Raw genomic sequence first — 27,079 nt, 5'->3', positions numbered from 1 at the left:
AATTTAACGGAGGGTAAATTTGTTATAGGTGTATAAATTTGAGATTTTTTATAGTTAAAAAGTTTGTTTAGGATAAATTTATTATAAGTGTATCGGTTTATGATTTTTAGCAGTTAAAAAATTAATTTGAAATAAATTTATAATAAGCGTGGCATTCTGAAGTTTTTCGTGCTGTCGTCCTAAAAAATAAATGGAAAAAAACCGAAACTCTGTCAGACAGTGTGTCATCTTCTTCACTTCACAGCATTTCCCCCGATATCGCCACCTGCAACTGCACCCCCGCCGCATGATCTGAATCAATGTCGCTCGACGTCCCTCGCGACGCCGTCAAGCGGCTCCAGATGGCGCTCCGGGAGGAAGCGAAGATCCCCTCCTACGACCCCGACGACCCTTCGATCCCGCCGCTCCGCTCCTACGAGGAATCGATCTCCGGGCTCGATCCGTGCCCGCCGCACCTGCGCTGCAAGCATTGCGGGGGGAGGCTCCTCAGCGGCGTCGGCTCCGCGTTCTGCGTCTTCTGCGGGAAGGAGCAGCTCGGCGGCGTCCCCCCCGACCCGGTCAATTTCAGGTCCACGCGCGGTTACCGTTGGCTGCTCGATGCGCTGCAGCTGGATGGATCGGTGAGGCTTCTGCATCATCTCGATTGTCGGTTTAATGTTGAGTGCAGCAGCTCTGGATTGTGCGTGAATTTGGGGAAGTTTGGCGTGATTAGGGATTAGATTGACTTGTTTAGATTTTGCTTGTTCGAAGGTATATTTGCTGCTCTTTTCCTGGATGGTAAATGTTTGGCCTAGTGATTCAGTTGGCAAGCTGCAGCATTCAGCAATTTTGTTTTTTGATAATTAAGATCGAAACATCAAACCGTAGGAGAGTCACTTCCCGTTACAGACTCAGTTAAGGTCTTAATCTCAATTCAAGATGTCTAGCAAAAACATCAAGCCTAAAATTTCAGTTCCCCTGATGCTAAACTAATACAACTAAAGCATTATGGCGCAATGAAACGGACAAAGTAGAGACAAATCATTCTCCTAACCAATTCCAGGAATCGATATGCCCCCAAGAAGCACCCGAATTTTTACCAGCTCGGGCCAAAGCAGCTTCTTTCTCCTCCAGCAAACCAGCAACCTTAAGCCTAATCACAGACAAGATAACCTTGAAAACCTTTTCAGCTCAAGGAACTCCACCATTGTGAAACTTAGCCATTCTTTGCCTCCTCAAGAAATGAATGGCCCCATGCCATGCCATCGTTATGAACACTTTTGTCAGAGACCTCCTCCCCTTTGGTGTCTGCAATACCCACATAAACTCAGCATCCCAATCTCCAACTAATCTTCTTATGGCACATAGCTGCAAAAGCCTACTCCATCCTTCAGAGGAGAAAAAAAAATTCAAAAAACAAAAAAAATTTCAAAAAACAAATGACTCCTTGATTCAGGCTTCAATCCACAGAGGACACAAAAATCATTTACATTCTGCCATTTGCCCAATCTATCATAAGTCTGCAACTTGTTAAGAATATCAAGCCAAAAATAGAGCAAAATCTTAGCATATTTGGATTAAACCAAATTAGCCTATGCCGAGTCACCTTAGCCTGCTTCTCCCTAGTTAAGCTCCAAGCATTGACCTTAGTGAAATCCACCAAATATAGAGCCGAAGAGACCACTCTATCTGGTTGAGAACAAGGCATTAAAGTTCCACACAGCTCAGCGTGAATTTCAACCAGATCATTTGATCTAGCAGAGGCCAAAACCAATCAATTCCTCTTATGACAGCGAGACCTTAGCACTCCTATCCAAAGCAGAGTTATAGATAACCCTACTAGGATAAATCTCAGCCAAATTGCTTTTAGGATGCCAATTGTCATGCCAAAGAGAGCATAAGTTCATAATTCTGTATTTATGTTTTATTTTGCATGTGGAGTCTTCTGATGAGCATTAAAGATTCGGGTTTAAGATTTGGCTCACTAAGCATTTGAACTATTGGTTATAACTTTTCACGGTTCTTTTTATTGGCTCTGGCTCTAATTCTATAGGATCCTGTCATGCATATTTTGTCGTCAGAGAACTATAACGCATTTACTTAAGCACAGTCTTTGCAGGGCTGAACCGTAGATGGTTCTTTTTGCACGAGCTTTGTGGTTTTGGGCATCTGTTCTGTCATTCTTTAGGTTTTCAGTGATTTTCCTATTGGTTTTTTTGACTGTTTATGATATTGGTTTAATTGGTTGAGAGCTGTAATTTTAAACTATAGACAAGAAAACATCTGTTTCACACTCTGGTTTTATTTCTGATTATTATTGTTAATAAGTATATGCCATGATTAGTGTGTAAATTGGCTTCCAGGAGACTGTCGAACCATTTTCTGAAGGAAATGAGTCGAACAGAGGGCGGAGTATGCCAAAAGATTCAATTCCCCTGTCCGATCTGCTAAATTTAGAGATCAGATGGTCCTCTAAGCCAGAGAAACCTGGAACAATTATTACCAATGAGTCAGGCCTCGCAAAAACTTCTCTGAATCTGGCTGGGCTTGACATTGACAACTTTTTTGGGGAAGTGGAGACGAAAATCACTCCAAATGAATCTGAAGAGCAGCTTGGAGCAAGCAAGCAGAGTGAAAATGCAGAAAGCATTGCTTTCCATAGTCCTGAGAATCTAAGTTTGTTTGAGAATGTGCAGTCTTCCACTGAACCTGTCCAGTCTCCTGAACATGGGAACTACAACACAATGTCTTCATGGGAGCCAGAGTTTCAATCCGCTGATTCTGAAGCTTTTACTAAGGATTCCAGACCGCTGGACCCTTTTGCGAATTCTACAGTTGATCTTTCTACCCATATGGATTCTGTCTTTGGATCTGGAATAGAATTGAGAAGCACTGATGCTAAAGATGGTGCACCATCTTCCTCCAAAATGGACGACTGGTTTGAAGATGATCCGAGGAGTTATTCGGTGTTCGAGTCAACTGGCCATAATGAGGGTTTTAAAACAAATGATAATGTGGATACGAGTAAGGTCAATGACACTGCAGAGAGTTCTTCAACAAGTGTTGCTTGGGTTCAGGATAATCAATGGCCAAGTGGTGGCAACATTGATCGTCATGTTGAAAGAGTTGATGAGAACGTTGATTCTAATGATGCTTTGAATGATTTTACAAGCTCCACTAATCCAGCAGATATCAATACTTGGAAACCAAATAATGACCTTGTGATGCATTCTGAGCAATCTTCAGATATGAACATTTTCAAGTCGGGGAGCAACTCAGAGGATATGGATTTTGGCAATCTTTTGCAACCTGATCCCTTCTTTGGATCATTTGGCATTGCAAATGTTTCAGTCAATGAGAACTTGAAGTCTGAAGCTTCCGGCTTAGATAGGTATCCTTGGCTGCTTCTTTTTTTGCATTCATGAGCACATCCTTGCATGTGCATCTGTGGGTATGGTTGTGGCCTCGTGTGCATTCACTGTTGACATCGCTGTTTTAGCTTTCTATATTTACCTCACTTTAATTCTTCCGCTTCTGTCATCCTTACTGTAGTGATTGCTGAATTCAGGAATATATTTACATTTGATGAGTCACAGGCACAATATTGCTTGGGACTAGGGATGGTACCAGCGTGGGTTAGGGATGGAATCATTTTACTTTATCTTGCCCAGCGAAATAAGATGCTACCATTGATGCATCCCCACGTTGTGGGTTCTTCTACAAAATTCTATTCCTGCCTGACCAGGGATCATCCTTTTTATCTTATATCTTCGAGCAAAGTTTCTAGACAAAATGAACTCAATTTTACGATATTAGAACCTAGAGATATATCAAATAGTTGCAAACTGTGAGTTGTAGATAATTAATCATTAAATGCGAAAAAGATATTTCATTTACGTTTGAGCATTGTCTGCACGTTGGGACATAATAACTTTTCCCTCTTTCTTATGTGTAGACAATAATACTATTTTTGCATGTTAAATATGACATGACTAGATTATTTTCTTGTTTCATTTTTGTTACTATTACAATCTTTGCGAGCCAAATGTTTGTCTCAGATGTTTGTTGCTGTTAAGTTTGAATTAAGTCAGTCTCAGTTCACTCTGATATCTACTTTCTTTAAATAATAAAAGATATATATAAAAGGAGAAAAGCTATTTTATAGGTATGAAGTTCAACTATAGGGCACCAAGGGGGGTGCAAACCCATATACAAAAAGAGCCCAAAAAAGTAAAGCCATATACAAAACAGCTCTCAAAATCAAAGAGAGCTCAAATACATGATAAATAATTGACTATATCAATCAAGGCATTTACGCACATATGCAGATTTCCACTATACCTAATGGGAAAAGAGCTATATTCTGTACTAAAAGAAGAAGAAAAAAGAAGTAAGTCTAGGACAATTACCTTAGAAGTGACAATTCATCAGAAGAATGTGGATAGAATTGCTCCATAGCAGCTTGTAGTCCTACTATCGATGTGCTATTAATAATAGATTCAAGAAGTAAAAGAAGAGGAAGGCGACAGTAAAGTAAGAAACTCTCTCTCAATAATGATAACTTGAAAAGAAGCGGAAGAGTTCTGACAATCCTAGAATTGAGTGTTCAGTTTACCTTTGATTTTTTTTCAGTTTAGATATTAAAATATTGACTTTGAGAACTTATTTAGTGAAGCAAAGAGAGAAATCACTCCAGCTGGATCTGAAGGGCGGTCAGGAGCAAACAAGCAGAGTCGAAGTGCAGATGGCAATGCCTTTCAAGGTCTGGATGATATGAGTTTCCTTGAGAACGTGCAGCTTTCTGCTAGAACTGTCCAGTCCTCCGAATACGAGAATGACAACTCAATGGCTGCCTGGGACGCAGAGTTTCAATCTGCAGATTCTGAAAGTCATGCTAAGAAATCTAGATCATCAGACCCTTTTGCAGGTTCTGTAGTTGATTTTTCTGGCCATATGGATGCTGTGTTTGGACCTGGAAAACAATATGCAGGTGCAGATGCTAAGGATGGTCCACCTTCTTCCTCCAAAATAGACGACTTGTTTCAGGATAATATGAGCAATTCTGGTTTTAGGTCAGATAGCTACTACCAGGGATCTAAAACAAATGATAAAGTTGAAGACACTAGGTCCATGGGTGCCCCAAACATTTCTTCAATGAATATTGATTGGGTTCAGGATAATCAGTGGCTCACAGGTGGCAGCATTTCACGTCACGGTGAATCTGCTGAGGAGAATGATGGTTCTCTCAATGTCTGGGATGATTTTGCAAACTCAACTAGTCCGGCTTATAACAATTTGTGGAAAGCAAATAATGACCTCGGACTGCCTCCGCAGCAATCTTCTGAAATAAAGTTGTTCAGCTCTGAGAGTGATTCACAACAGATGGATTCTTGCAATGCCTTGAAACCTGATGTCTTTTCGGGATTGTTTAGCAATTCTAATGATCCAGTCCATGAGAAAGCGCATTCAAATTTTTCTGCTTTAGAGAGGAACCGGTAATGGCTTTTTTGTTGAAAGTGTGAGCTTAACCATGCATTTGCATGTCATGTGCATGTGGGGGCATGTGTCACCTGCATATGTGCACCCATTTCTTGTGGTGACTCATTTTGCTTCCACAAAGAATTTGCTTCACTATAGTCAAGCCAGTATATCACTTTCACACGGATTCTTAAATAAAGAATTTATGTTTACATGTCATCTATCACCTGTCTTTTGCATGGCATCATCTGTTTTAGATTGCCACTTGGTTATGATTGTGATTCTGGTCGAAGCTAGTGCAAATCTTTTCCATTAAAGTAGCACGTAAATAGCATTGCTTTTTGCTGTAGGGACAAGTTGTTGTGGGTTCCCTTATGTGTAGATTCTGCTGTGAATTTATAATTGTGGTGTGGAGTAGGATAAGTAGCCATTGCCCTTCGATGATTATGTATTTTTCCAATTCCTGAAGTGTCTTTCGCATGTTCTAAGTTCTTGGATTGTCATTTCCGTTTCTTCACAATGAAGCTTTCTTCCTAACATGTTTCCCCTTTAATCCATTTTGAATATTTTCTCATATGATATTTGCCATTGTAAAAATTAGCAGAGTACCTTTATATATTATCAGAGTTGAAATCTTCTTGGTGATCGTTGTTCAATGTTGGAATTTTGGCTTTCTCCAAGCTCAAATGTTGTAGTAATTATCTTGAAACATGGTGGATGTAGATGTTCTAATTTGTCTCTTTGCCTTTTACATATTTAGGCTGGACGATTTGGATTCTAATTATAGAAGCGAAGAAGGTGGTGCCAAAGGTGAAGGTATGAATCTAAATGTGAGAAAGAGTGAGGACGCCAACATGCTAATGTCTCAGATGAATGATCTCTCGTTTATGCTTGATAGCAAGCTATCAATTCCCCCAAGGTCAGAAAGGTCCAATTCTTCTCAAGATCGAGATTAGTCTCTGAAATCCTTTTCATTTGTTTTTGTATTGTAGTTCATATCTTTTAGGCATGTCCATCTCTTTTCCCCTCCAATTTTTGGTAGACCTTAGGGCTGTGAAAATCAGTTTTCCTTTGAGTCAATTGTGATTGTGAAGTCCACAAGATTGCTTAAGATTAAATGATAAATTCCATTACAGAATTTTACCTCTGTTTAGCTGGATCATATGTGAATTTTGTGAGAAATAAGTATTTATCATTTCTCTGCCCTAATGCCTGGACACAACAATGAGCTCTTGTCTACTCGCCATGCATTTTAAGACATTGCTATCTTTGTGATTTAAACTGTGATAAGCATAACGCTTTTTCTGTTATTGTTATTTATGCTTGTAGCTCTTCACCATGCTTCATTATGTAGTTGGAAAGAGGGAAATTTGTGCCATTTTAACCCTCTGGACCTGAGATGTAGCATTCACTCTATCATAGAGTTCACTGTGTAGCTATTCTAGGATCTTCAAGATAGAATGGAAGAGATGAGGCTCAAAGGCTTCATGTTTAATTAAATCTTAGTAAAAGGGTACATACACGGCACTTTATATGAAGCATAAGATACCCTAACAAAACCCTAACTTCCTTATTTATGATTATCTACTAACTACTGAGTTATATTTATAGATATATTTCAGTACATGGAACGTGAAAATTTGCTGCTCTGTGAGAATTTCATAAAAACGATGAGAATATCTTGTCTTCTATTGGAAACAAAAAGCATGATTAATTGTACAATCATGCTTTCGATTTTGCAAATACAAAATTCAACAATTCAAAGCCCTTATCAATTTGTGGATGTAAATCTAAAGAAGTAAACTACAACGGTTGCTAGGATAGCTCCCTTCATTATAGTAGTCGAGGGAATCCCATATTTTCCTTTCCCAAATAGGCCCCTAAAAAAGGGCCAGAAACACAGAACTGCCCACACTGTACAGACCACCTCTCCTAAGCCAGAGCAGCTACTTCCGGATGCTTGTGGGCGCAGCCCTAACAACATTGTAAGTAATGCTGTCAGCTGCACCAGCAGAAGAGCAATGCCTGGTACAAAAATTGGGGACTCATCAAAGGTGAATCTTCCAAGTTCGGCACTGGTACTCTCACTGGATGCGGACTGGTCTTTCTTGGTTACTTCAAATACCGTCTCTGATAGCCCTAAGAGCTTGAGTACGACACTTAAGATTCCAAATGACCAAGCACATGTAGATGTTATCCGCTGTATTCTGTGGTTATTCCACCATGCACGTATGGACAAGCCAATGATGAAGTACTCATATAAACAATATAGGTTGTAGATGACAAAAATGGCTGTTGGAATTATGATAGCTGGTTCTTGTCCCTGCATTACACAAGATAATAAGATAACGAGGTAGATTCTTGAAAATAGAGGGGTGATACTTGTTTTACATTCTTCTTACCTTGGGCAAGAAGTGGGAATTGGTCATGATACAATAAGCTGGTAGGAGAGCATATAGAAACTCAGGTATGGACCTCAGTGCCCAAATTAGGATCCACAGGTATGCCAAACACTGCCTGAAATGGAGATGCATAAATAGGGTGCCATATATTGGACTCCTTTTGCTCACTACAATTTCGAGCAGGCCCGTGGCCCATCTCTTTTGCTGGGTCATTGAGGCAGGCCCACCAGATGGTGCGCAGCCTAGAAAAGCCGGTGGGTTTGGTGAACAGTAGAGTGATCTCCAACCCTTGGTATGGATGGCCATTCCTGTAAGGATGTCTTCTGTCGTTGATCCGTACATCCAACCAACCTTGAAGAAGACACAAGCACAACATTTCTCATGCCCAAAAATTAAATTTATACCATCTTTCTCATTGTCACAAAAATGCTTAAAAAAAGAACACTTAGTACCATAAATCATGTGCCTAGTGATCCGTGTTTGTGGAAAAATCATAGATCTTCAGGCCAATGACAATGAAATTTAAGGGTGGTTGTAGCAGAGCAACTTTAGAGTTCTGAGCCATGATTAGATTAATCTTTACATAAAACTAGATGTATGGACATTTAAATGTGTGAAATGAATGTGGACACACTCTGACCTTTTTCCCCCAGTCAGTATTGTATTCATAGGTGCAACTAGCGACTTGACAGGCTGCTTCAAGAGAGTTCGAAAGATCTTTGGGATGATCTGAATTGCCTTGTAGAGCATGAGCAGCAGAGTTGATGAATTGTTTTGAACTTCCAAAACCGTTTAGTAATTCTTCCTGGGTTAATTCTCCTGTAAAAATCAAATTGGCAAATGGGAAAATATGGTTTATTATGACTAGGCACATAGTCCCATCAACGGGCAATTGGTGACCAAACATACGCACATACCATTAGAGGAAAAACTTTTCATTTTGGTCTTCATGTCATCTGGCCATAACCCATAGATTACTTTCCGACGATGAAAGCATCCTGTTCCCCCATAGAAAGGCCCTTGAATTCCCACTATCCCTCGTCCCACATACTAACATCAACAATATTATAGGTACACGTACTGATCAGTAAAGAAGTTGCAATTTGGCTCAAAATAGGACTTATTTTATAGTAAAATTGAACGTACTTCTTGTAAGACCACCAATTGATTTCCAAATGGGTCGTCCTTTACTCCATCATAGAAGTACTGTGGACATTGAACAAATGCGCAGTCTCTCTCGTGTTTTGTGCCGAGAAGGAGACACAAAGCATGAAGAACAATCTGTGGATTGTTGGCGTACATGTCGCAATCGACATTTAGCATGAATGGCGCATTTGTCATGAGTCCTGAAACTCTGGTCTGTTCATCCATCAAAGAGACATGAGAGTAAAAGAATAATAAGATTGTTTTCATGTTGAAAGTTAACCACACTCGGGCCTTGATGGAAAGTCTTGCTCACCAGGACATTCATGGCTCCTGCCTTGTAATGATGTGGGTGCTTTGGTCTCTTTTCACGTGATATGTAGATCAGGTGTGGCAATGCATCTGGATGACCTCCTTTGTTTTTCAGTATAATCTTTGTTACAATCACAACAAAAACAGTGAGTGTAAGATAATTTTGATATTTTGGAGGATCACGCACTCAATGTCATTAGAAGAATCTTATGTTAGATAGATCTGCGGATTTTGTCATTTTAGTAATGGAATATCGAGTATAGGCGCCAATCATGAATGGACAAATTCATGATAACTGCCTTTGGAGTCTCGGTAACCTTTTCTTTTTCCCTTACTGAATAACTTGATCATGCTATAGATAAAGGGCGGCCTTGGCAGTGGAAATTGCCGAAAAAGAAATGAACATAATCAATTTTACAGCAAGCAAGTTTGATCCCAACTCAAGGACCTGACATATATGAGCCTTTAACGGGGGAGGCATGGTGTAAAAAATGAGAGAGACATAAGCTTTTTACGGTGCAATCTCAAATTCTTTCAAATTTTGAGAAGTATTAGAATTTATGGTGAATCTCTTTACAAAAAATTGGGAAAATTACCAAAAAAGTCCTAAACCTTTTGCAATTATGCCAATTTAGTCCTAAACCTTTTTTTTTTGGCCATTTTAGTCCTAAACCTTTTGCAATTGTGCCAATTTAGTCCATCCGACTACTTTTGGCCGGCCGGCGCTGACGTGGATACCGGCTGGCTGACGTGGCATTATTTTAATATTTTTTTTCCTTCCCTTCTTCCCCCTGGTCAGACCGGCCAGGGGGAGCCTCGCCGACCATGGCGAGGCCGAACTCACTGGCCATGGGCGAGGTCAACCTTGCCCGGCGACGGCAAGGCCTCGCCGTCTCTGAGCGAGCTCGACCTCGCCCATGGCCAGCGAGGTCGACCTCGCCATGGCTGGGCGAGGTTGAGCTCGCCCAGCGACGGCGAGGCCTTGCCAGATCTGGGCAAGGCCTCGCCGTCGCTGGGCGAGGTCGACCTCGCCCATGGCCGACGAGGTCACCTAGCCGGCGAGCCTCCCCCTGGCCGGTCTGACCAGGGGGAAGAAGGAAAGAAAAAAAAAAGAGAAAGCAAAAAAAATATTAAAATAATGCCACGTCAGCTGGCCGTCGCCCACATCAGTGCCGACCGGCTAAAAGTGGCTGGATGGACTGAATTGGCACAATTGTAAAAGGTTTAAGACCGAAATAGCAAAAGAAAAAGGTTTAGGACTGAATTGGTACAATTGCAAAAGATTTAGGACTTTTTTGGTAATTTTCCCCAAAAAATTGGATCCTAAATTTTCAATTTCCTTGTGACATATTTAATTGCAATTCAATTGAAAGAACGAGAGGTAATTATTGGATTACAAAGCATTTGGATCCTAAATTTTCAATTTACTTGTGACGTATCGATGTTGATTTGGTCTGCCATATTTATCATAGAACCATTTTATCCAAAACTGGATAAGGATATCCTCTCAAAAATTTCACTGTACCTTAATAATAGTGGGGTGATTTCTAGGTCCTGTGTTGGAGAAAGCTGCAAACTCCCCTGTAAACTCAAATGGGAATGAGTCTTGGGTTGCATCATCTATCTTCCTGATCAGCTTCTCGTACTCATCCTGTCAAAGAACAAGACAAACTTGAGTAATGACACATCCATTTCTTGTACATGCCCAATCCTCTCTCTCTCTCTCTCATCCACTAACCTACAGAGAATCACCGATCATTGTGACCATCTCCAACACATAAACACTAGACTCCTAAGATTGAGCATCACCTTCATTGTGTCCCGTGCTTGTTGGAATTCCAATGAGCAGTCTTCACCAGACAATGTCGTCGCGTCGCTGGCGAAGTACCGGAATGGGGCTCGCAATTGAATATTGTACTTCTTACAAAACGGGACCCAGAGCTTTGCGAACTTGGCAGCCTCCATTAGAGAGTAGAAGGTCAACGGCGAGCAGCCATCATCGGAGACATAGCACGCCAGCTTATGAGCCGGATAGTCCACAGCCATTAAAGAGAGGACCGTGTTCACGGTGATGATGGGTGGCTCTAGCTGCGGATCTGCCGTTGTGACAAAGACATCCACCGGAGGAAAGTCGTTTACCCTATTTGAAGGAGATGTGAAAAACAAAAACAGTAATAAGGAACTAAACCTAAATAAGATAACTCGGTTGGACAGAACCAACTTTTAGAACGTTCATAAGCCGAAATCCACAAAGAACATACGTGAATATTGTACGATACTGGTACTTCAGTCGGAAGATGTCCAAAACTGAACTGAATGGAATTGTTACTTCTCAAAATTCATATCAGCAAGTTAGGTAGAAGTTATTTGTCCTATGAAAGCGCAGAAGTTGGAAATGAAAGGAAAGGGGACCAATGTTATCAGAAAATAGGTTCTTTGTGACGATATTACCGTCACTAGAATCTCGGTAAAGAAAAACATCCGGAGTAGTCGAGATGATAAAAAGAAAGAAAAATCGAGCTATACCAGTAGCTGTAGCGCTAAGCTGTTTGGCATCGAGAGCTCATGACAGAAGCAATTCGATGATCCTGAAATAGTTGAGGTTTCAAAGTAAAGTAAAGCAAGCCATTTGAAAAAGATAGCTCTTGCTCTATTGTTATACCTTTGCAAGATACGTTGAGGAAAAGTTTTGTAGCTCACGGGGCTCCATTTGGTGCTGACAACGAGAACCCACACAAACGTGAACCACGACTCGCACACGAGCGCGACCTGCCATTCAAATCCGCGGTCCTCGAGGTGCACAAGCCGATATGCGAGAAGAGAGACGAGGAGGAACAAGATGAAGATCTCGACTGCCCTCTTCGCATCGCTTTTCAGGCTAAATTTCTCATATAGAGGAGTGGAAGTGGATTGAATGGCCATTGGAGAAGGCTTGCGTCTGTGCACACACCAGTTCTTGTTTCTGCCGTTTCTATTCGCTGGTCTTGTGCGTACAAAAGGTGGCCATAGCTCAAATGGTGGTGGCGACTTATATAGAGAGAGGTTGAACTTGTGCCTAGGGTACATGAACGATAGGTGATGATAGAGTACTCATATCTACCATGTCTGTGCGGATCGACAAGTAATTAAATGACGGATAAGATTGTCTGGTATACATGTGTTGCGAACAATTGCAATGCTAGCTAAGCATGAAAAACCAACAAGGTCCACAAAATCGGTATGCTAACATGGACTATATTCACTACTCAATAATAATAATAATAATGTTGTATTACTTAATACTAGACCTATCAAACGGGTGGGTTGGATCGGGTTTGGGTTGGGTAAAAAATGGTTCGACCTAAATAGATCCTTTTAATCCGTTTTGACCTATTTTCATGTAATGCAAATCTAATGACCTATACCCGACCCAACCCATAATACTAAAACACTTCAATATTTAACTCAATCAAAGAAAACTCGTACCTAAATTGAAATGAGAGCGCTAGATTAAGTGAGCGCTAGATTGAATGAGGGCGAGAGAGATGAGTTGAGCTTAAATAAATCGTAAATCTATTTATGACCCATTTAGCACCCATTATATCCATTTATGATTCATTTACTAATATATGAGTTTATGACTCATTTTGACAGGTCTACTTAATACCCTAATTTTATAAAGCGGTCATTATGTACCTCGCAGTATTCTTACTCGTAAAGGGGTTGCTTCTGTTCTTCTTTTCTTTTGTTGTTTTCAATATGCCAAGAGAGATTGGTAGTCCACATCCTAACTGCACGTCTTTTTGTCATCGTGCGACAATCTAGGGCGTGGCCCTACAGAAGAGGAATGGGATAGGTACAATCTCGTGGTGTATATGGCCCCATTCGGACCTTAATGAATTTCCGTTTTATTTGACATTTATGCCTACAGAGTTTGTGTCTTTGACGATGCAAAAGTAAATTCCACAAGTAGTGACAACTCATAGCAAATATATGCACTTCATAAACATGGACGGCTTTAAGCTAGCAATTACTTCAAAAACTGTAAATAGTACAAATACTCTGCTAAAGACGCTTCAAAATAAAATTTCCTTCACGTGGATTTTCCATGCATTTTGATTTTTGATGAATAAATCATTGATCAAATTATGCGAATTCGGCTAATTATCCGATAGTTTTAGCTCCTCTAGTTTTCTAATCATCTTATGCGATGGAAGAGAGGGGGCAAATTGAACTTTCTAATTTCCCAAGAAGGTCATTATCGCAAATTCCAACCCCAAACGAAAATCTGCTCGTATTTCTGCTTGCTTGAGCACCAACGACGTACCCAATCCAGAAGCCCCACAAAGAATGGTTGGTGGTGGCCTAGTCAGTGACATTGAACTAGAAGGAATGTGCCTAGTGGAGCTACAAGCCAAATCTTGTCATGTGTCCATGGACAATCATTGAACTGAGTTGAAAAGTTTCTCACTCTTTATTTTCCGGCTACGAAAATAATTGTGCTATTCGAGGATCTTCGGATCTAGATCTTGAGCGAGGAACACAAACACATATATCACTTGAGTAATTATTTTGAATTCGAGTTACAAAAGTTTCGAAGGTTTTGAGTTTACGTGTTTTCGGCACATTTGAGTTGTTATGTAATGAATTTCATTTTCAATGTCTATGATCACGTGGGTCGCGATATGCATTGTAAAAGCGCAATCATCAAAGAATAGTTGTTAAACTATGTATTGATATTCAAAGAGGTAACTTTTTTTCAAAAGCTTACCAAGGGATTACTAATAGAAAAGAGCTTCATTATTCTCAACATTGTTTTATGGTGAAGGAAGATCATTTTGACTAGATAGATAAATTATGGACCCAAGAAATGCCTCACTAATTATATCTAGAAAAGGCTCGAGTCAAGACCCGAACAGACAACTCAAATACGAAGTCGTTTACGCTTAATGATACGAGGATTTGGATTAACAAAGTAAGTCTATTAAACCACACATATAACTCCATTCCTACCATCGCCAAGCCAAAAGAGTCTTATCGCTAGACTTGAAATGGCTTTGTTCGATGTGTGCGTGAACTCGTGAAAATGAAATAACTTAATATCGGAACGAGATAAACCCTAAACTCTTTTAACTCGTGCGCCCTCTTTTTCTTTTACATCCATTTCGTGCTTTCTTCTTGTTAATCAACGATAAAAAAATTATGCACTCTAGAATTGCGATCTCTAAATTGATGTGATACTCCCGGTGTCTTGCCAAATGAAGTGGTTCAAACGGACATTTGTCTCGTTCTTCCTAATCATGCTTATGATTGCGGTCTGATTCACTTAATCACCCTAATAACACCACCAAAGATCTCAGCAAATGACCAAAATCTTCCGCAAGAAAATGCATTGTGTAAAACTATGTCCCAAAATCACGCAACTTTAACTTATTATAAACAGCACTCGGCAATGACGCATGCCATGATTTCGAAGCTAAACTACCATTCTTCATCACCACTTTGGACAAGTACAAGACGAAGAGCCGCTACAGTGAGAGAGAGAGGAAAGCTGCAAATTGGCTCAAAATAAGACTTATTTTATCGTAAAAAAACTGCACGCACTTCGAATAAGACCACCCTTTGATTTTTAAACGGGTCATCCTGTATTCTATCATAAAAGATTCGTAAACATAGAGCAAATGTGTAGTCTCTTTGATATTTTATACCGAAAAAGATACAAAGCATGAAGAATAATTTGTGAATTGTGGGCATACCTGTTGCAATCGACATTTAAAATGGATGGTGCATTGATCAAGAGGCCTAAAATTCAGGAATTTTCATCTATCAAAGAGATATAAAAGGAAAAGAATAATAAGATTGTTTTCAAGTTGAAAGCGACCATACTTAGGCTTTGATCGCAAGTCTTACAGGACATTCATGGCTCCGCTGCTTTTCTTGTGATGCGTATCGTAGATCAACTGCGCAATGCATTTGGATAATCTCTTTTGTAATTCAATATTATCTTTGTTAAAATCACAATAAAAACAGTCCGTCCGTAGGTCTCGAAGTCTTATAATTTCGATTTTTTTGAAGATCACTTGCACTCGATACCCCTATCAGAATCTTATGTTGGATAGATCTGCGGATTTTGTCATTTTCGTAACGTACAAGCAGATCATCACGAGGCCTGACTTCGGTGATTTTGAATTCGACTTCGATTGATTTGACCACATGGCCAACTGTGTGAGCAAATTTACTGCTTGAGTCTGAGTACTTTGGAATTCAATAGGAGTTGGGACACAGGAGCTATAGTATCGATTATAGGTGCCAATCATGACTGGAGAAACTCATGACAACTGCTGTATTGATTTGCCAGTCAAGGCTACAGCAATAGTATCGTCGATGGAGAAGTTCTGTTTCGTGTAAATAGTGCCGATTAGAGATTTATGGTCGATGGAGAACGATTAGAGATTTGGCGGTTAATCTACTTATGCTATGCACGTACGGCCCAAAATGAGTAAAAAAAACTCTTTCTAAAAAATATCATTGTTAAAATGCACGTGTGAATTATGTTATAAAAGTCTCACATTAAAAAATTGATGTAACGTGAAGCAGTTAATATATCTTAGTTGATCAATAATTCATTAGCTTAAGCTTATGATTGAAGATGGATCCAACTGGATATGTTGACGAGCTTGGACTTAAACTCCCTCTTGACGATTTCTCGAGGTGAAGATATCGGGTTTTCACTGTGTGCTCCCAACAAATGATATCAGAGTGAGTGTTAGATTGATGGGCCTTCCAATTTGTTTCGGTGTTTGGTGAATATTTCAAAGAAAGAACATGGACATTGTGGTGTAGCAACGCGGTTCCGATGGTAGTCTTCATGGTTCGGTCAGGAGATAGACACTAAGGATGAAGGTAGGTGTTGGAGATTTAACTAGGGCTTCTGCTGTGTGCTCTCAACAATCATAACGTAAGAAAAAATATCTTCATTGACAACAAGCTTAGTATAGAAAGAATGTCCAAACCATCTCTATCGTAGTTAACAAAACGTGAGTGTACCTTATTTATTGTGACTTGCATTGTATAGCTTATGCTATCTATCATGATAAATTAGGTGTATAGCAGATGGTGTCTTTGGCCATATTTGGCGATAAAACGATAATATAGGGCAGGGCCAAATAGAAAAGGAGTTGTACTAGTACCATCTCTTGGACCCTTGCCATTCGGATGCGTTTTATTTAACCTTTATGTATGTTTTTTGATGATGTAAAAGTTAAGTCCACAAGCAGTAATAACTGATAGCGAATATATTTATTATAAACACACTAATAGAAGTGTCAGATTGGTTCGAATGCCCATTTAATTTATTAACCCACATATGATGAATTAGGTCATATATGAGTTAGCTAGATATTGCTAATTGGGTTGATATAGGTTTGAGTAATGATTCCAATAAAATGTGGATTTTTAATGGGTCTAAAGTCCAACCCACCCGCAGTCCCTTTTCACTTGTCCTTAGGTTTTCGGTGGAGCAACTTATTTTCTAGTTTTATCTTCTACTTACGATCTTCTTCTTCTTTTTTTCAAAATTTAAAAAATAGTAAAAACTTTATGATCTTTCAAGCTTTAGAAAACTATGAAATTTAGTATATGATTTTATGTGTCAATATTTATTGACTTATTAATTTTAAGAATATCGGATACTTCATTAAGAAACTCGAAAAATTTGCAATAAAGAAAAAGTCTTAAACAAGTCAAGCATCTTATTTGGAACCTTATAAAACTACTAAAATTTTTATCATTTACGCTACACGCATAGCATAAAAGTTCTTATTTTTATATATCTATGTGTTTTAGTAATGTGGGTCGGGTCGGGTCGGGGATGAGTCATTGAATTGTATTGCATATTAATGGACCAAAACAAGTTAAATGGATTGGACAATTTTCGACCTGATCCACCCTTTTGACAGCCCTATGCACCGGTATGTCTACTTCAAGTCCTTTACTTACTTTCGAAGGTAGATAAGTTCGGGACCAAGACATTTCGTGGAATAAATCCTCGTGAATTTTTCATGTATTTTGATTTTCAATAAATGACATCAATTGAATTACGGGGATTCTACGAATTATCTGATAGTTAGCTATTCCAAGGGCAAAATGAACTTTCTAATTTTCTAAACAAGGGCATGATCGCAACTAAATCGAGGCTAAATCAACATTTTCCATTCCAACCCCAAAAAATTGCTCTAATTTTTGCTTGCGTAAGCACGAACGACGTACCAAATTCAGAAACCCGAAAACGAATGTCTGGTAGTGGATTGAACAGTGATATTGCACCAGAAGGAATGTGCCTAGTGGACCACCAACGAGCCAAATAATAACAAGACCATTGACAATCATCGAATACACTTGAAATGGCTTTGTTCAATGTGTGCGCAAAATGAAATAACATAATATCGGAACGAGATAAATCCTATTCTTTTAAATCACGCGCCCTCGTTATTTTTCACGTCTGTCTCGTGTTTTACTCGTATCAATTGAGGATAAAAAAGTTTATAAGTTCTAAAATTGCGATCTAGAATTTGATACGGTACAACCAGCGTATTGCCAATGAGGAAAACCTAAAACAAACGAGGAAAAAGAAAAGTGCTGTTATTTTAAGTAATCGATTACATAAAAAATTGAAAAGTTCATAATCAATGTCGCAAATGAAGCGGTTCAAACTCCCGACTTTGGTCTCGTTCTTCCTAATCATTGCTTATGAATTACGATCGCTATCATCTTGACTTAAGTAACCTTATAACACCGCCAAGATCGCACAATGTCCACAATCTTCCACAAGAAAATGCATGCATTGTTTACAAATATCTCCAAAAGAACCATCCAACTATAACTTATTATAAACAGCAATCGTGACGCGATGACGCATGCCATGATTTCGGAGCTAAACTACCATTCTTCGCCACCAAGTTGGAGAAGTACAAAACGAATAGCCTTCTTAGAGAGAGAGAGAGAGAGAGAGAGAGAGAGAGAGAGAGAGAGAGAGAGAGAGAGAGACTATTATTTTGCTTGATTAAGGAAGAACTCATCGAAACTTGTGGAATCCTTCATCATCGAGATGAAAGGAAAGTGTTTGTCGGGGCTCTTGATGGACATCTATGGTGGCGACCACTTGAAGTGGTCATACATTGTCAGTCACATCTTTGCCCCATCTCCTCTACAAATACAGCCAAGAATTTATTTCTTATTTTTTGTTATCATTGCTGTCGATTCTGGGGGAAGCAAAGATCCATGATAACCAGTCCAGTCCAATGAGAAAAAAACAGACAACACACGTACGAACGCTGTGGAAACTACTTTCATTTCTTGCGCGGGTGCTTAATTGCACAACCATGACAAATGTTGTCTCCAATAAAAAAAAAACGAGACAATCTTATCTCCTATTATGAAGCAAAGGCATTGTACAGCCATGCTTTTGATATTGCAGATATAAAATTCAATAGCATGCATCCATTATCAACTTATGGATGTAAATCTACATGAGTAAACGACAATAGTTGTCAGGATAGATCCCTTCATTATAGTAGTCACGGGGATCCCATATTTTCCTTTCCCAAATATCCCCCTAAAAAATGGCCAAAAACACAACACCACCCACACAGTGCATGCCACCTCTCCTAAGCCAAAGCCGTTGTTTTTGGATGCTTGTGGGCGCAACCCTGGCAACATTGTAAGTATTGCTGTCAAGTGAACCAGCAGGAGAGCAGTGCCCGGTATAAAAACTGGGGACTCATCAAAGGTAAACCTCCCAAGTTCGGCACTGGTACCATCACTAGATGCAGACTGTTCTTTCTTGGTTACTTCAAATACCGTCTCCGATAGCCCTAGGAGCTTGAGTACTACACTTAAGAGTCCAAATGACCACGCACATGCAGATGTTATCCACTGCATTCTATGGTTATTCCACCATTCACGTATTGACAACTCAGTAATGAAGTACTCGTATAAACAATATAGGTTGTAGATGACAAAAATGGTAGCTGGAATTAGGATAGCTGGTTCTTGTCCCTGCGATTACACAAGATAGGAAGATAAGGAGGCGAATTTTTTGAGAACAGAGGAATGATATTTGTTTATAGTTTCTTCTTACCTTGGGCAAAAAGTGAGAGTTGGTCATGATACAATAAGCTGGTAGGAGAGCATATAAGAACTCAGGTATGGATCTGAGTGCCCGAATTAGGAGCCACAAGTATGCCAAACATTGCCTGAAATGGAGATGCCCGAATAGCGTGCCATATATTGGACTCTTTTTGCTTACTAGAACTTCGAGCAAGCCTGTGGCCCATCTCTTTTGCTGGGTCATCGAGGCAGGTCCACCAGATGGTGCGCAGCCTAGAAAAGCAGGTGGATTTGGTGAACAGTAGAGTGATCTCCAACCCTTGGTATGAATGGCCAATCCTGTAAGGATATCTTCTGTCGTCGATCCATACATCCAACCGATCTGCAAGAGAATACGTGCACAACATTTTATCACATTGACAAATTAATTTTTACCATTTTTCTCATTGTCACAAAAATGCTGAAAGACAAAGAACTTAGTACCATTAATTGTGTCTCTAGCAATTCGTATTCGCGAAGAAATCATAGATTTTTGGGTTAATGCGAGTGAACTTATGGGGGTCGTTGCAGTGCAACTTTAAAGTTGAGAACAATTAGTGCACTAATCTATGAAAACACAGATCTAGATGTGCAAAGTGCGAAATCAATGTAGACGCATACTGACCTTTTTACCCCAGTCAGTATTGTATTCATAGGCGCAACTAGCGACTTGACCAGCTGCTTCAAGAGAGCTCGAAAGATCTTTCGGATGATCTAAATTGCCGTGTAGAGCATGAGTAGCAGAATTGATGAACTGTTTTGAACCTCCAAATCCATTTAGTGATTTTTCCTCGGTTAATTCTCCTGTAAAAATCAAATTGGCAAATGAAAGAATATGGTTTATTATGACTAGGCACATAGTCCGTGAACGAACAATTGGCGATCAAACAAAAGCATATACCATTAGAGGTAAGACCTCTATCTTTAGTCTTCATGTCATCTGGCCATGATCCATAGATTACTTTTCTACGATGAAAGCATCCTGTTCCCGCATAGAAAGGTCCTTGAATTCCCACTATCCCTCGTCCCAAATACTAACATCAAAAGTATTATAGGTACAGAGACTAATTAGTAGATAAGCCGCAAATCGGCTCAAAATAAGACTTATTTTGTAGTAGAATTGCACGTACTTCGAATAAGACCACCATTTGATTTCCAAACGGATCATCCTTTAGTCCATCATAGAAGATCTGTGGACATTGAACAAATGCGCAGTCTTTCTCATGTTTTGTACCAAGAAGGAGACACAAAGCATGAAGAACAATTTGTGGATTGTGGGCGTACATGTCGCAATCGACATTTAGCATGAATGGTGCATTCGTCATGAGTCCTGAAACTCTAGTCTGTTCAACCATCAAAGAGACATCAGAGAAAGAGAAAAGTGAGATCGTTTTCATGTTGAAAGCAACCACACATTGATGGAAACTCTTACGCACCAAGACATTCATGGCTCCTGCTTTGTAATGATGTGGGTGCTTTGGCCGCTTTTCTCGTGATATGTAGATCAGATCCGGCAATTCATCTGGATGACGTTCTTTGTTTTCCAGTAAGATCTTTGTCAAAATCACAATAAAAACAGTGAGGCTCATAATAAAAATAGTGAACCCCTTTACAATTTAATAGTGACGTGTTGATGTTAACTTGGTCTGACATATTAATCATAGAATAATTAATCCAAATCTAGACAAAGATTTTTTCTCAGGAATTTCACGGTACCTTAATAATACTGGAATGATTACTACGTTCTGCGTTAGAGAAAGCTGCAAACTCCCCGGTAAAATCAAATAAGACTGAGCCTTGGGACGCATCTTCTATCTTCCTGCTCAGCTTCTCGTACTCATCCTGTCAAAAAACAAGACAAATTTCAGTATTTCCACTTCCTTATCTTGTGCATACCCAATCCTCTCTCTCTCTCTCTCTCTCTCTCTCTCTCTCTCTCTCTCTCTCTCTCTCTCTCTCTCTCTCTCTCTCATATATTGCACTTCCTTAAAACGAATCACCGATTATTGTCACCGTCTCCAACACATGAACACTAGACTCGAAAGATTTAGCATTACCTTCATGGTGTGCCATGCTTGTTGGAATTCCAATGAGCACTCTTCACTGGACAATGTCTTCGCGTTGCCAGCGAAGTAACGGAATGGTGCTCGCAATTGAATGTTGTACTTCTTACAAAACGGAACCCAGAGCTTTGCGAACTTGGCAGCTTCCATTAGAGAGTAGAAGGTCAATGGCGAGCAGCCATCATCGGAGACATAGCACGCTAGCTTATGAGCCGGATAGTCTAATGCCATTAAAGAGAGGACCGTGTTCACGGTGATGATGGGTGGCTCTAGCTGCGGATCTGCTGTCGTGACAAAGACGTCCACCGGAGGAAGCTCTGTTACCCTATATGAAGAAAAATGTTAAAAAAAAACTGCAATTAAGGAACTAAACTCAAAAAGTATAACTTGGTTGGACACAACCAACTTATAGAACGCTGATAACCCGAACTCCACGAGGAACATACGTTAATATTGTACAACACAGGTATTTCAATCAGAACATATCTTTTAAAACTGAACAAAATCGAATTGTAACTTTCCAAGATTCATTTCAGCACGTTAGATTCAAGTTATGATCTCCTATGAAAGCGCTAAACTTGGAACAGAAAGGAAAGAAAAAAATATCTTCCGAAATTAGTCTTCGCAACGATAATACCGTCACTAGAAACTCAGAAAGAAAACCATGCTAAGTAGTGTTCAAAACGAGGGAGAGAAAGAGATAGCGAGCTGTGCTAGAAGCTGTATCGCTAAGGAGTTTGGGATTGAGAGCTCGCGACAGGAACAATACGATGATGCTGAAATAGGTGAAGATTTAAAGTAAATGAAAGCCATGTGAAAAACCTAGCTCTTGTTCTATTGTTATACCTTTGCAAGATACGTTCAGGGTAAGTTTTGTAGCTCACGGGGCTCCATTTGGTGCTGATGACGAGAACCCACACGAACGTGAACCACGACTCGCACAGAAGAGCGATCTGCCATTCAAGTCCGTGGTCCTTGATGTGCAAAAGCCGATACGCGAGAAGAGAGACGAGAAGGAACAAGATGAGGATCTCGACGGCCCTCTTCAAACGTTTTTTTAGGCTTATCTTTTCATATAGAGGGGCGGAAGAAGATTGGATGGCCATTGGAGAAGGCTTGTGTGCGTGCGTAGACACAACAGCTCCTGTTTGCTGTTCTTATGCGGTAGTTTTGTCACTTTCGTTTGCAAAGAAGGTGGCCATAATTCAAATGGTGGTGGCGACTTAAATAGAGAGAGGGTTGAACTTGTGCTTGTGGTCCAAGAAACGAACTTGTGCTTATGGCTCCATGACTTCAGGTATTATCTACCCCACATCAACGATGAGGCATATATGTGTTGCAAACAATTGTGATGCTCTGGCTAAGCATGAAAAATCACAAAATACTAGGTAATAAATAGGGCTTCAATTGACACTTCGGGTATCATGCTAAGTATTTTCAATCTAAGAATTTAACCAATTAGGTGGCAAAAATATACATGTAACATGATAATAAATGTCATATACAACAAGTGTACGGGAAAATTGTTAAAAAAGTCATAAACCTATTATTTAACCGCCAATTCAATTATAAACTTTCCAATATGGCTAATGTAGTCTTAAACCTTTTGACAAATTTTCAATGTAATCCTTCCCGCCAATTTAGGCTAGAAATCACTGTCATAGCAATCAAGTTAGCACCGGCCATCCCACGTGACACGACTAGTGATTTGACGAGTCCGACGAGGTTCAAAACGATGTCGTTTGGAGAAAATTTTATATTTATTCTTTTCTTTTCTTTTTTCTTCATCGGATTTCCGGCCAACAGGGGCCGCGGGAGCCATAGGTGAGGGTGTCAACCCTTGCCAAGATCCAGGGGAGGGCCGCCCTCGCCGATTGAAAATCTAATGAAGGAAAAAAATAAAAAGAAAACGAAGAAAAAAGAAAAGAATGAAATAAGTTAAAAAGAAATTCTCAAAATGACAACAATTTGAGTCCCATTGGACACATCAAATCGCCAATCGTGCCATGTATGATAGCCGGCGTCCATGTCTATAATATCTGACAGATTGACTGAAAATCATCAAAAGGCTTAGGAATATAGTGGCCAAATCTGAAAGTTTAAGATTTTATTAACAGCCATATAATAGGTTTTGGAATTTCCAAAGAAATTCCCCACGAGTTTATTTGCTTGCGTTGTAGTAATGCTAGGGTCCACTTATGCTAAGGAGATGGACTATATCAACACTCAATAGTAATACATCACGTTGCTCAACCCACTAGCTGTATAAAGCGGTCATGATGTCCTCATAAATACTCTTGCTCGTTGATGGTTTACTTCTTTCGCTTTTCTTCTCTCATTTTTTGGTTTCTTCGTACAAAAAAGAGAGATTGGTAGTTCAAAGCATGTAGTTGGACTTTTTGTCATCGTGGGTATTGTCCCATTTGTAGGAATGTGTGGCAATTGTTTGATTTTTAGCTAGTGATCAGAAATCGTGAGGTGCTTCTCAGAACCATCGGAAAAAGGAGGATTCTCGACGTCACTTCGTATCCTAAGTACATATTCGCATGTTTTGGGCGTATGTTTGTTCTTTGTCCGTCCCCAAAAGGCTTTGATTTTCCAGAAAATTCAGGGACGGTCAGTCAAAGATTTGGAAGAACTTGCCAGTCAAGGCTTAAGCAATCATGCACCACTTGATAGAGAATATATACATGTATATGTGTGCGCATGTCTGTATTGTTAGATGCTGATTGTGGACGGAGAAGTTCCGTTCCGTGTAAATAGTGCCGATAGAGATTTGGCTCCTATCAAATTCCACTGAGCTTGCATGCCCGCAAAGAAGAAAACTCGTTCTGTGAAAAGTCGTAACGTAAGAAAAGATCTTCGTCGACGACAAACTTGATATAAAACAAGCTTGTGATTTGAGAATTAGTTCATGAATTTGTGAAATTGCGTAAGCAAGTGGGGTTTGATCGAATCCAACCTGTGTATGCTCAACTATATATAATTTGGTGATGGATACGTCCAAGCCATCAATTTCTCTCTATCGCTATTGATAAGGTTAACACTTGTTTGTATCCTATGACTTGGATTGTATAGTTTATGTTATTAATCACGATAAACTAGGGTTAGCACATGGTGTCTTTGGCCCCATTGGGTGATGAATTTATAGCGTAAAGGATGGCCAAACGGAGAAGGAGAAGGACAAGTACAATCTCTCCACCCTATCTGGACACTTGCAATTCGGACCTCGTCGACGTTTGCATGAACTCGAGAAAAATGAAATAACAGAATATCGGAACTATATAAACCCTAAAATCTTTAACTCGTGCACCCTCATTTCTTTTATGTTCATTTCGTGGTATGTTCTTGTTAATTAAGGATAAAAGAAAAGTCCTGTGCATTCTTGAATTGCGATCTACAATTTGATAGGGTACTCCCGGTGTCTTGCCAATAATAAAATTCGTACTCCCTATTTTAATACCTTACAAATGAGGAAAAATAAGAGTTTGAGAAAGGGACTGCTATTATTTGAGTAATCAATGACGTAATGATCAAAGAATCATAATCAATGATGGATGTGAAGTGGTTCAAACTCCGGACATTAGTCTCCTTCTACCTAATCATACTTATGATTGCTATCTTATTGACTTAATCACCCTAATAAGTAATGATATAACACCACCAAGATCCACAAATGACCCTAATCTTCCTCTAGAAAATGCATTGTTTACAAATATCTCCCAAGGTATTACCCGACTTTTAACACTTGTGACGCAAGGACGCATGCCATGATTACAAAGCTAAACTGCCATTCTTCGCCACCACATTGGAATAGTACAGGAGAGAGAGAGAGAGAGAGACTTGTGACGCAAGGACGCATGCCATGATTACAAAGCTAAACTACCATTCTTCGCCACCACATTGGAATAGTACAGGAGAGAGTGTGTGTGTTGCGGAAGCCAAGCGATCGAACAATAAAATTGACAGAATAAGAAAATAAATCGGACACCAGATTTACGTGGTTCGATCGTAGTGACCTACGTCCACGGGGAGAGCAGCACGGAATTCCACTATAGATCAAGCGATACAACGGAGATTACAACCACACTCGAATCACTCAAACACTCTAAGTGTTTCCCAAGCCCCAATTACACTTAATAACTCACGCAGTGTTTAGCCCCAATTACTCACGAAATAATCTCTCAATCTCACGAAAGAATTATACACAAATTTTATCATAAAATTTACGCTTGAACACTAATTCTTCTTGGATGTAATTCACGAACGAAATCAACTGCCAAGCACTCGCAAGCAGCGGCGCTTCAAGAAGTCTTCGCTCTTGCTCTGGACATAGGCTTCACGAAAACCACTCTGCTTTCTTCAACTTCTCCTTTCCAAGGTGCCCACGATAGAATATAATATATGTGCCCAAGAGTTGACCGAGTCATGGTCTGAATCAAAAGCCACGTCGGACTTTCTTGTTCACGCCGTAGACTCCAACATCAATTAGGAAAGAATATTTGTTTCCTCCGGCACATATTTGGAAAGTAAATTTCCAATATTTCCTTTTTGCTCAATTTCGGACATCCGCAAAATATCAATTCAAAATAGTCAGATTTTTGCTTCGGGCTCAAACTCGAGACATATTTTAACAATCTCCACCTTGGCTCGACGTTTGAGTCAAGTCACAATTGCTTTGATAGAATCCGAATTTCGCTACTACTCTCCCATAACCCCAATGGGCTCAACCGCCACAGACGTCTTTCAAGTCCAAGCCTCGCTTGAACTTCGCCATAGCCGTGGACCTCATCAGAATACCAACTCCACATGCACCTTTAACCGCTCCACAAGGATTTTCCGACACAACCTCCTTAATCGCAGATAAAGCAAAACCATCGTTGCATCCATATCTATCGGGAAATTGAATACGCACCTTGTCAATTTCAACAGTTACAGCAACTGTTGGCTCAATAGGCTCCACCTCGCTACAAGCACTATCCGTGTCGATTATTTCGCTAGTACCCACTATCTCAGGAGTTTCTGGTTGCAACTTCACCTCAAGCTGAATACCGTCCAGATCCGTATAAACACTGCTATTAACACTCATAGCCAGAAGTACTAGAGACTCGTCAAATGTAACTTCTCTGCTGAAAACAGGTGAATTTAATTCCGGGCACCGCAACCGATAGCCCCGCTCACCTTGTGCATAACCTAGGAACATGCACTTTCTTGTCCTTCCATCGAGCTTACCATCACTAACTCGAACATAACATGGACAACCAAACATTCTAAGAACAGAATAATCAGCAACGTTACCTGATCACACTTCTTCGGGAGTCCGACATTCAATTGCAGTCGATGGAGATCTATTCTTCAGGTGCTCGCCGTACTAAGCGCATCCGCCAGGAATCTCCTAGCCATACCAGCACTAAAGAGCATTTTATGAGCCGTCTCTAGTAATGTTCTGCTCATCAACTCTGCAACCTGTTGTGGTTCAATGGCACTAGTGCGGTGTTTCACTATGCCTTCCTTCATGCAGAATTCATTTAATAGCTCCGAGCAAAACTCCATACTACTGTCAGTCCGCACCTGCTT

At 39.9% G+C, this 27,079-nt stretch overlaps 3 protein-coding genes across 7 annotated transcripts; 1 reads left to right on the top strand and 2 right to left on the bottom strand.

The window, feature by feature from the left end:
* The first annotated feature begins 180 nt into the window (after positions 1 to 180).
* LOC115679986 (uncharacterized) lies at positions 181 to 6,604 on the top strand. Of its 2 annotated transcripts, XM_056315232.1 has the most exons (5): positions 181 to 620; positions 2,343 to 3,370; positions 4,650 to 4,741; positions 4,907 to 5,474; positions 6,218 to 6,604. In XM_056315232.1, exons 1-5 carry the CDS (start codon positions 300 to 302, stop codon positions 6,411 to 6,413), a joined length of 2,205 nt encoding a protein of 734 aa, XP_056171207.1. In that variant the 5' UTR covers positions 181 to 299; the 3' UTR covers positions 6,414 to 6,604. The 2 variants fall into 2 exon arrangements, with proteins under 2 accessions (XP_056171207.1, XP_030459590.1); XM_030603730.2 differs by having other exon boundaries at positions 4,650 to 5,474.
* A 510-nt stretch (positions 6,605 to 7,114) lies between these two features.
* LOC115679987 (cellulose synthase-like protein B4) lies at positions 7,115 to 12,335 on the bottom strand. 3 transcript variants are annotated; one of them, XM_056315230.1, is made up of 10 exons: positions 11,977 to 12,334; positions 11,841 to 11,902; positions 11,124 to 11,454; positions 10,840 to 10,965; positions 9,319 to 9,435; positions 9,006 to 9,218; positions 8,777 to 8,909; positions 8,500 to 8,678; positions 7,860 to 8,210; positions 7,115 to 7,780 (listed from the first exon to the last, which is right to left on the bottom strand). In XM_056315230.1, exons 3-10 carry the CDS (start codon positions 11,358 to 11,360, stop codon positions 7,229 to 7,231), a joined length of 1,908 nt encoding a protein of 635 aa, XP_056171205.1. In that variant the 5' UTR covers positions 11,361 to 11,454; positions 11,841 to 11,902; positions 11,977 to 12,334; the 3' UTR covers positions 7,115 to 7,228. The 3 variants fall into 3 exon arrangements, with proteins under 3 accessions (XP_056171205.1, XP_030459592.1, XP_056171206.1); XM_030603732.2 differs by lacking the exon at positions 11,841 to 11,902 and having other exon boundaries at positions 11,977 to 12,335; XM_056315231.1 differs by lacking the exons at positions 11,841 to 11,902; positions 11,977 to 12,334 and adding an exon at positions 11,576 to 11,820.
* Positions 12,336 to 18,693: 6,358 nt separating this feature from the next.
* LOC115679988 (cellulose synthase-like protein H1) lies at positions 18,694 to 22,770 on the bottom strand. Of its 2 annotated transcripts, none has more exons than XM_056315039.1 (9): positions 22,349 to 22,770; positions 21,497 to 21,827; positions 21,156 to 21,281; positions 20,876 to 20,992; positions 20,570 to 20,782; positions 20,356 to 20,473; positions 20,065 to 20,243; positions 19,432 to 19,782; positions 18,694 to 19,349 (listed from the first exon to the last, which is right to left on the bottom strand). In XM_056315039.1, the coding sequence occupies exons 1-9, from the start codon at positions 22,606 to 22,608 to the stop codon at positions 18,798 to 18,800; spliced, it is 2,247 nt and encodes a 748-aa protein (XP_056171014.1). In that variant the 5' UTR covers positions 22,609 to 22,770; the 3' UTR covers positions 18,694 to 18,797. The 2 variants fall into 2 exon arrangements, with proteins under 2 accessions (XP_056171014.1, XP_030459593.1); XM_030603733.2 differs by having other exon boundaries at positions 20,341 to 20,473; positions 22,349 to 22,767.
* Positions 22,771 to 27,079: the final 4,309 nt, after the last annotated feature.

This window comes from Syzygium oleosum, unplaced genomic scaffold, assembly GCF_021117445.2.
Source record: "Syzygium oleosum isolate NSW1041296 unplaced genomic scaffold, Sole_v2.1 Sole_v2.10, whole genome shotgun sequence".
In the NCBI taxonomy this organism is placed as follows: domain Eukaryota; kingdom Viridiplantae; phylum Streptophyta; class Magnoliopsida; order Myrtales; family Myrtaceae; genus Syzygium; species Syzygium oleosum.
The sequence above is the reverse complement of the archived record's forward strand: the minus strand, read 5'-3'. Positions and strand labels throughout refer to the sequence as shown.

Coding starts and splice junctions, on each gene's coding strand:
- LOC115679988 (XM_030603733.2), bottom strand. CDS start 22,608: ATGGCCATCCAATCTTCTTCCGCCCCTCTATATGAAAAGATAAGCCTA. Junction 20,993..21,155: donor ATCATTCCAGTATTATTAAG/GTACCGTGAAAT, acceptor ATTTTGACAAAG/ATCTTACTGGAAAACAAAGA. Junction 20,474..20,569: donor AAATGGTGGTCTTATTCGAA/GTACGTGCAATT, acceptor TTTTGATGTTAG/TATTTGGGACGAGGGATAGT.
- LOC115679987 (XM_030603732.2), bottom strand. CDS start 12,236: ATGGCCATTCAATCCACTTCCACTCCTCTATATGAGAAATTTAGCCTG. Junction 9,436..10,839: donor ATCACCCCACTATTATTAAG/GTACAGTGAAAT, acceptor ATTGTAACAAAG/ATTATACTGAAAAACAAAGG. Junction 8,679..8,776: donor GAAAAGTTTTTCCTCTAATG/GTATGTGCGTAT, acceptor TGATTTTTACAG/GAGAATTAACCCAGGAAGAA.
- LOC115679986 (XM_030603730.2), top strand. CDS start 300: ATGTCGCTCGACGTCCCTCGCGACGCCGTCAAGCGGCTCCAGATGGCG. Junction 3,371..4,649: donor GAAGCTTCCGGCTTAGATAG/GTATCCTTGGCT, acceptor GAACTTATTTAG/TGAAGCAAAGAGAGAAATCA. Junction 5,475..6,217: donor TCTGCTTTAGAGAGGAACCG/GTAATGGCTTTT, acceptor TTACATATTTAG/GCTGGACGATTTGGATTCTA.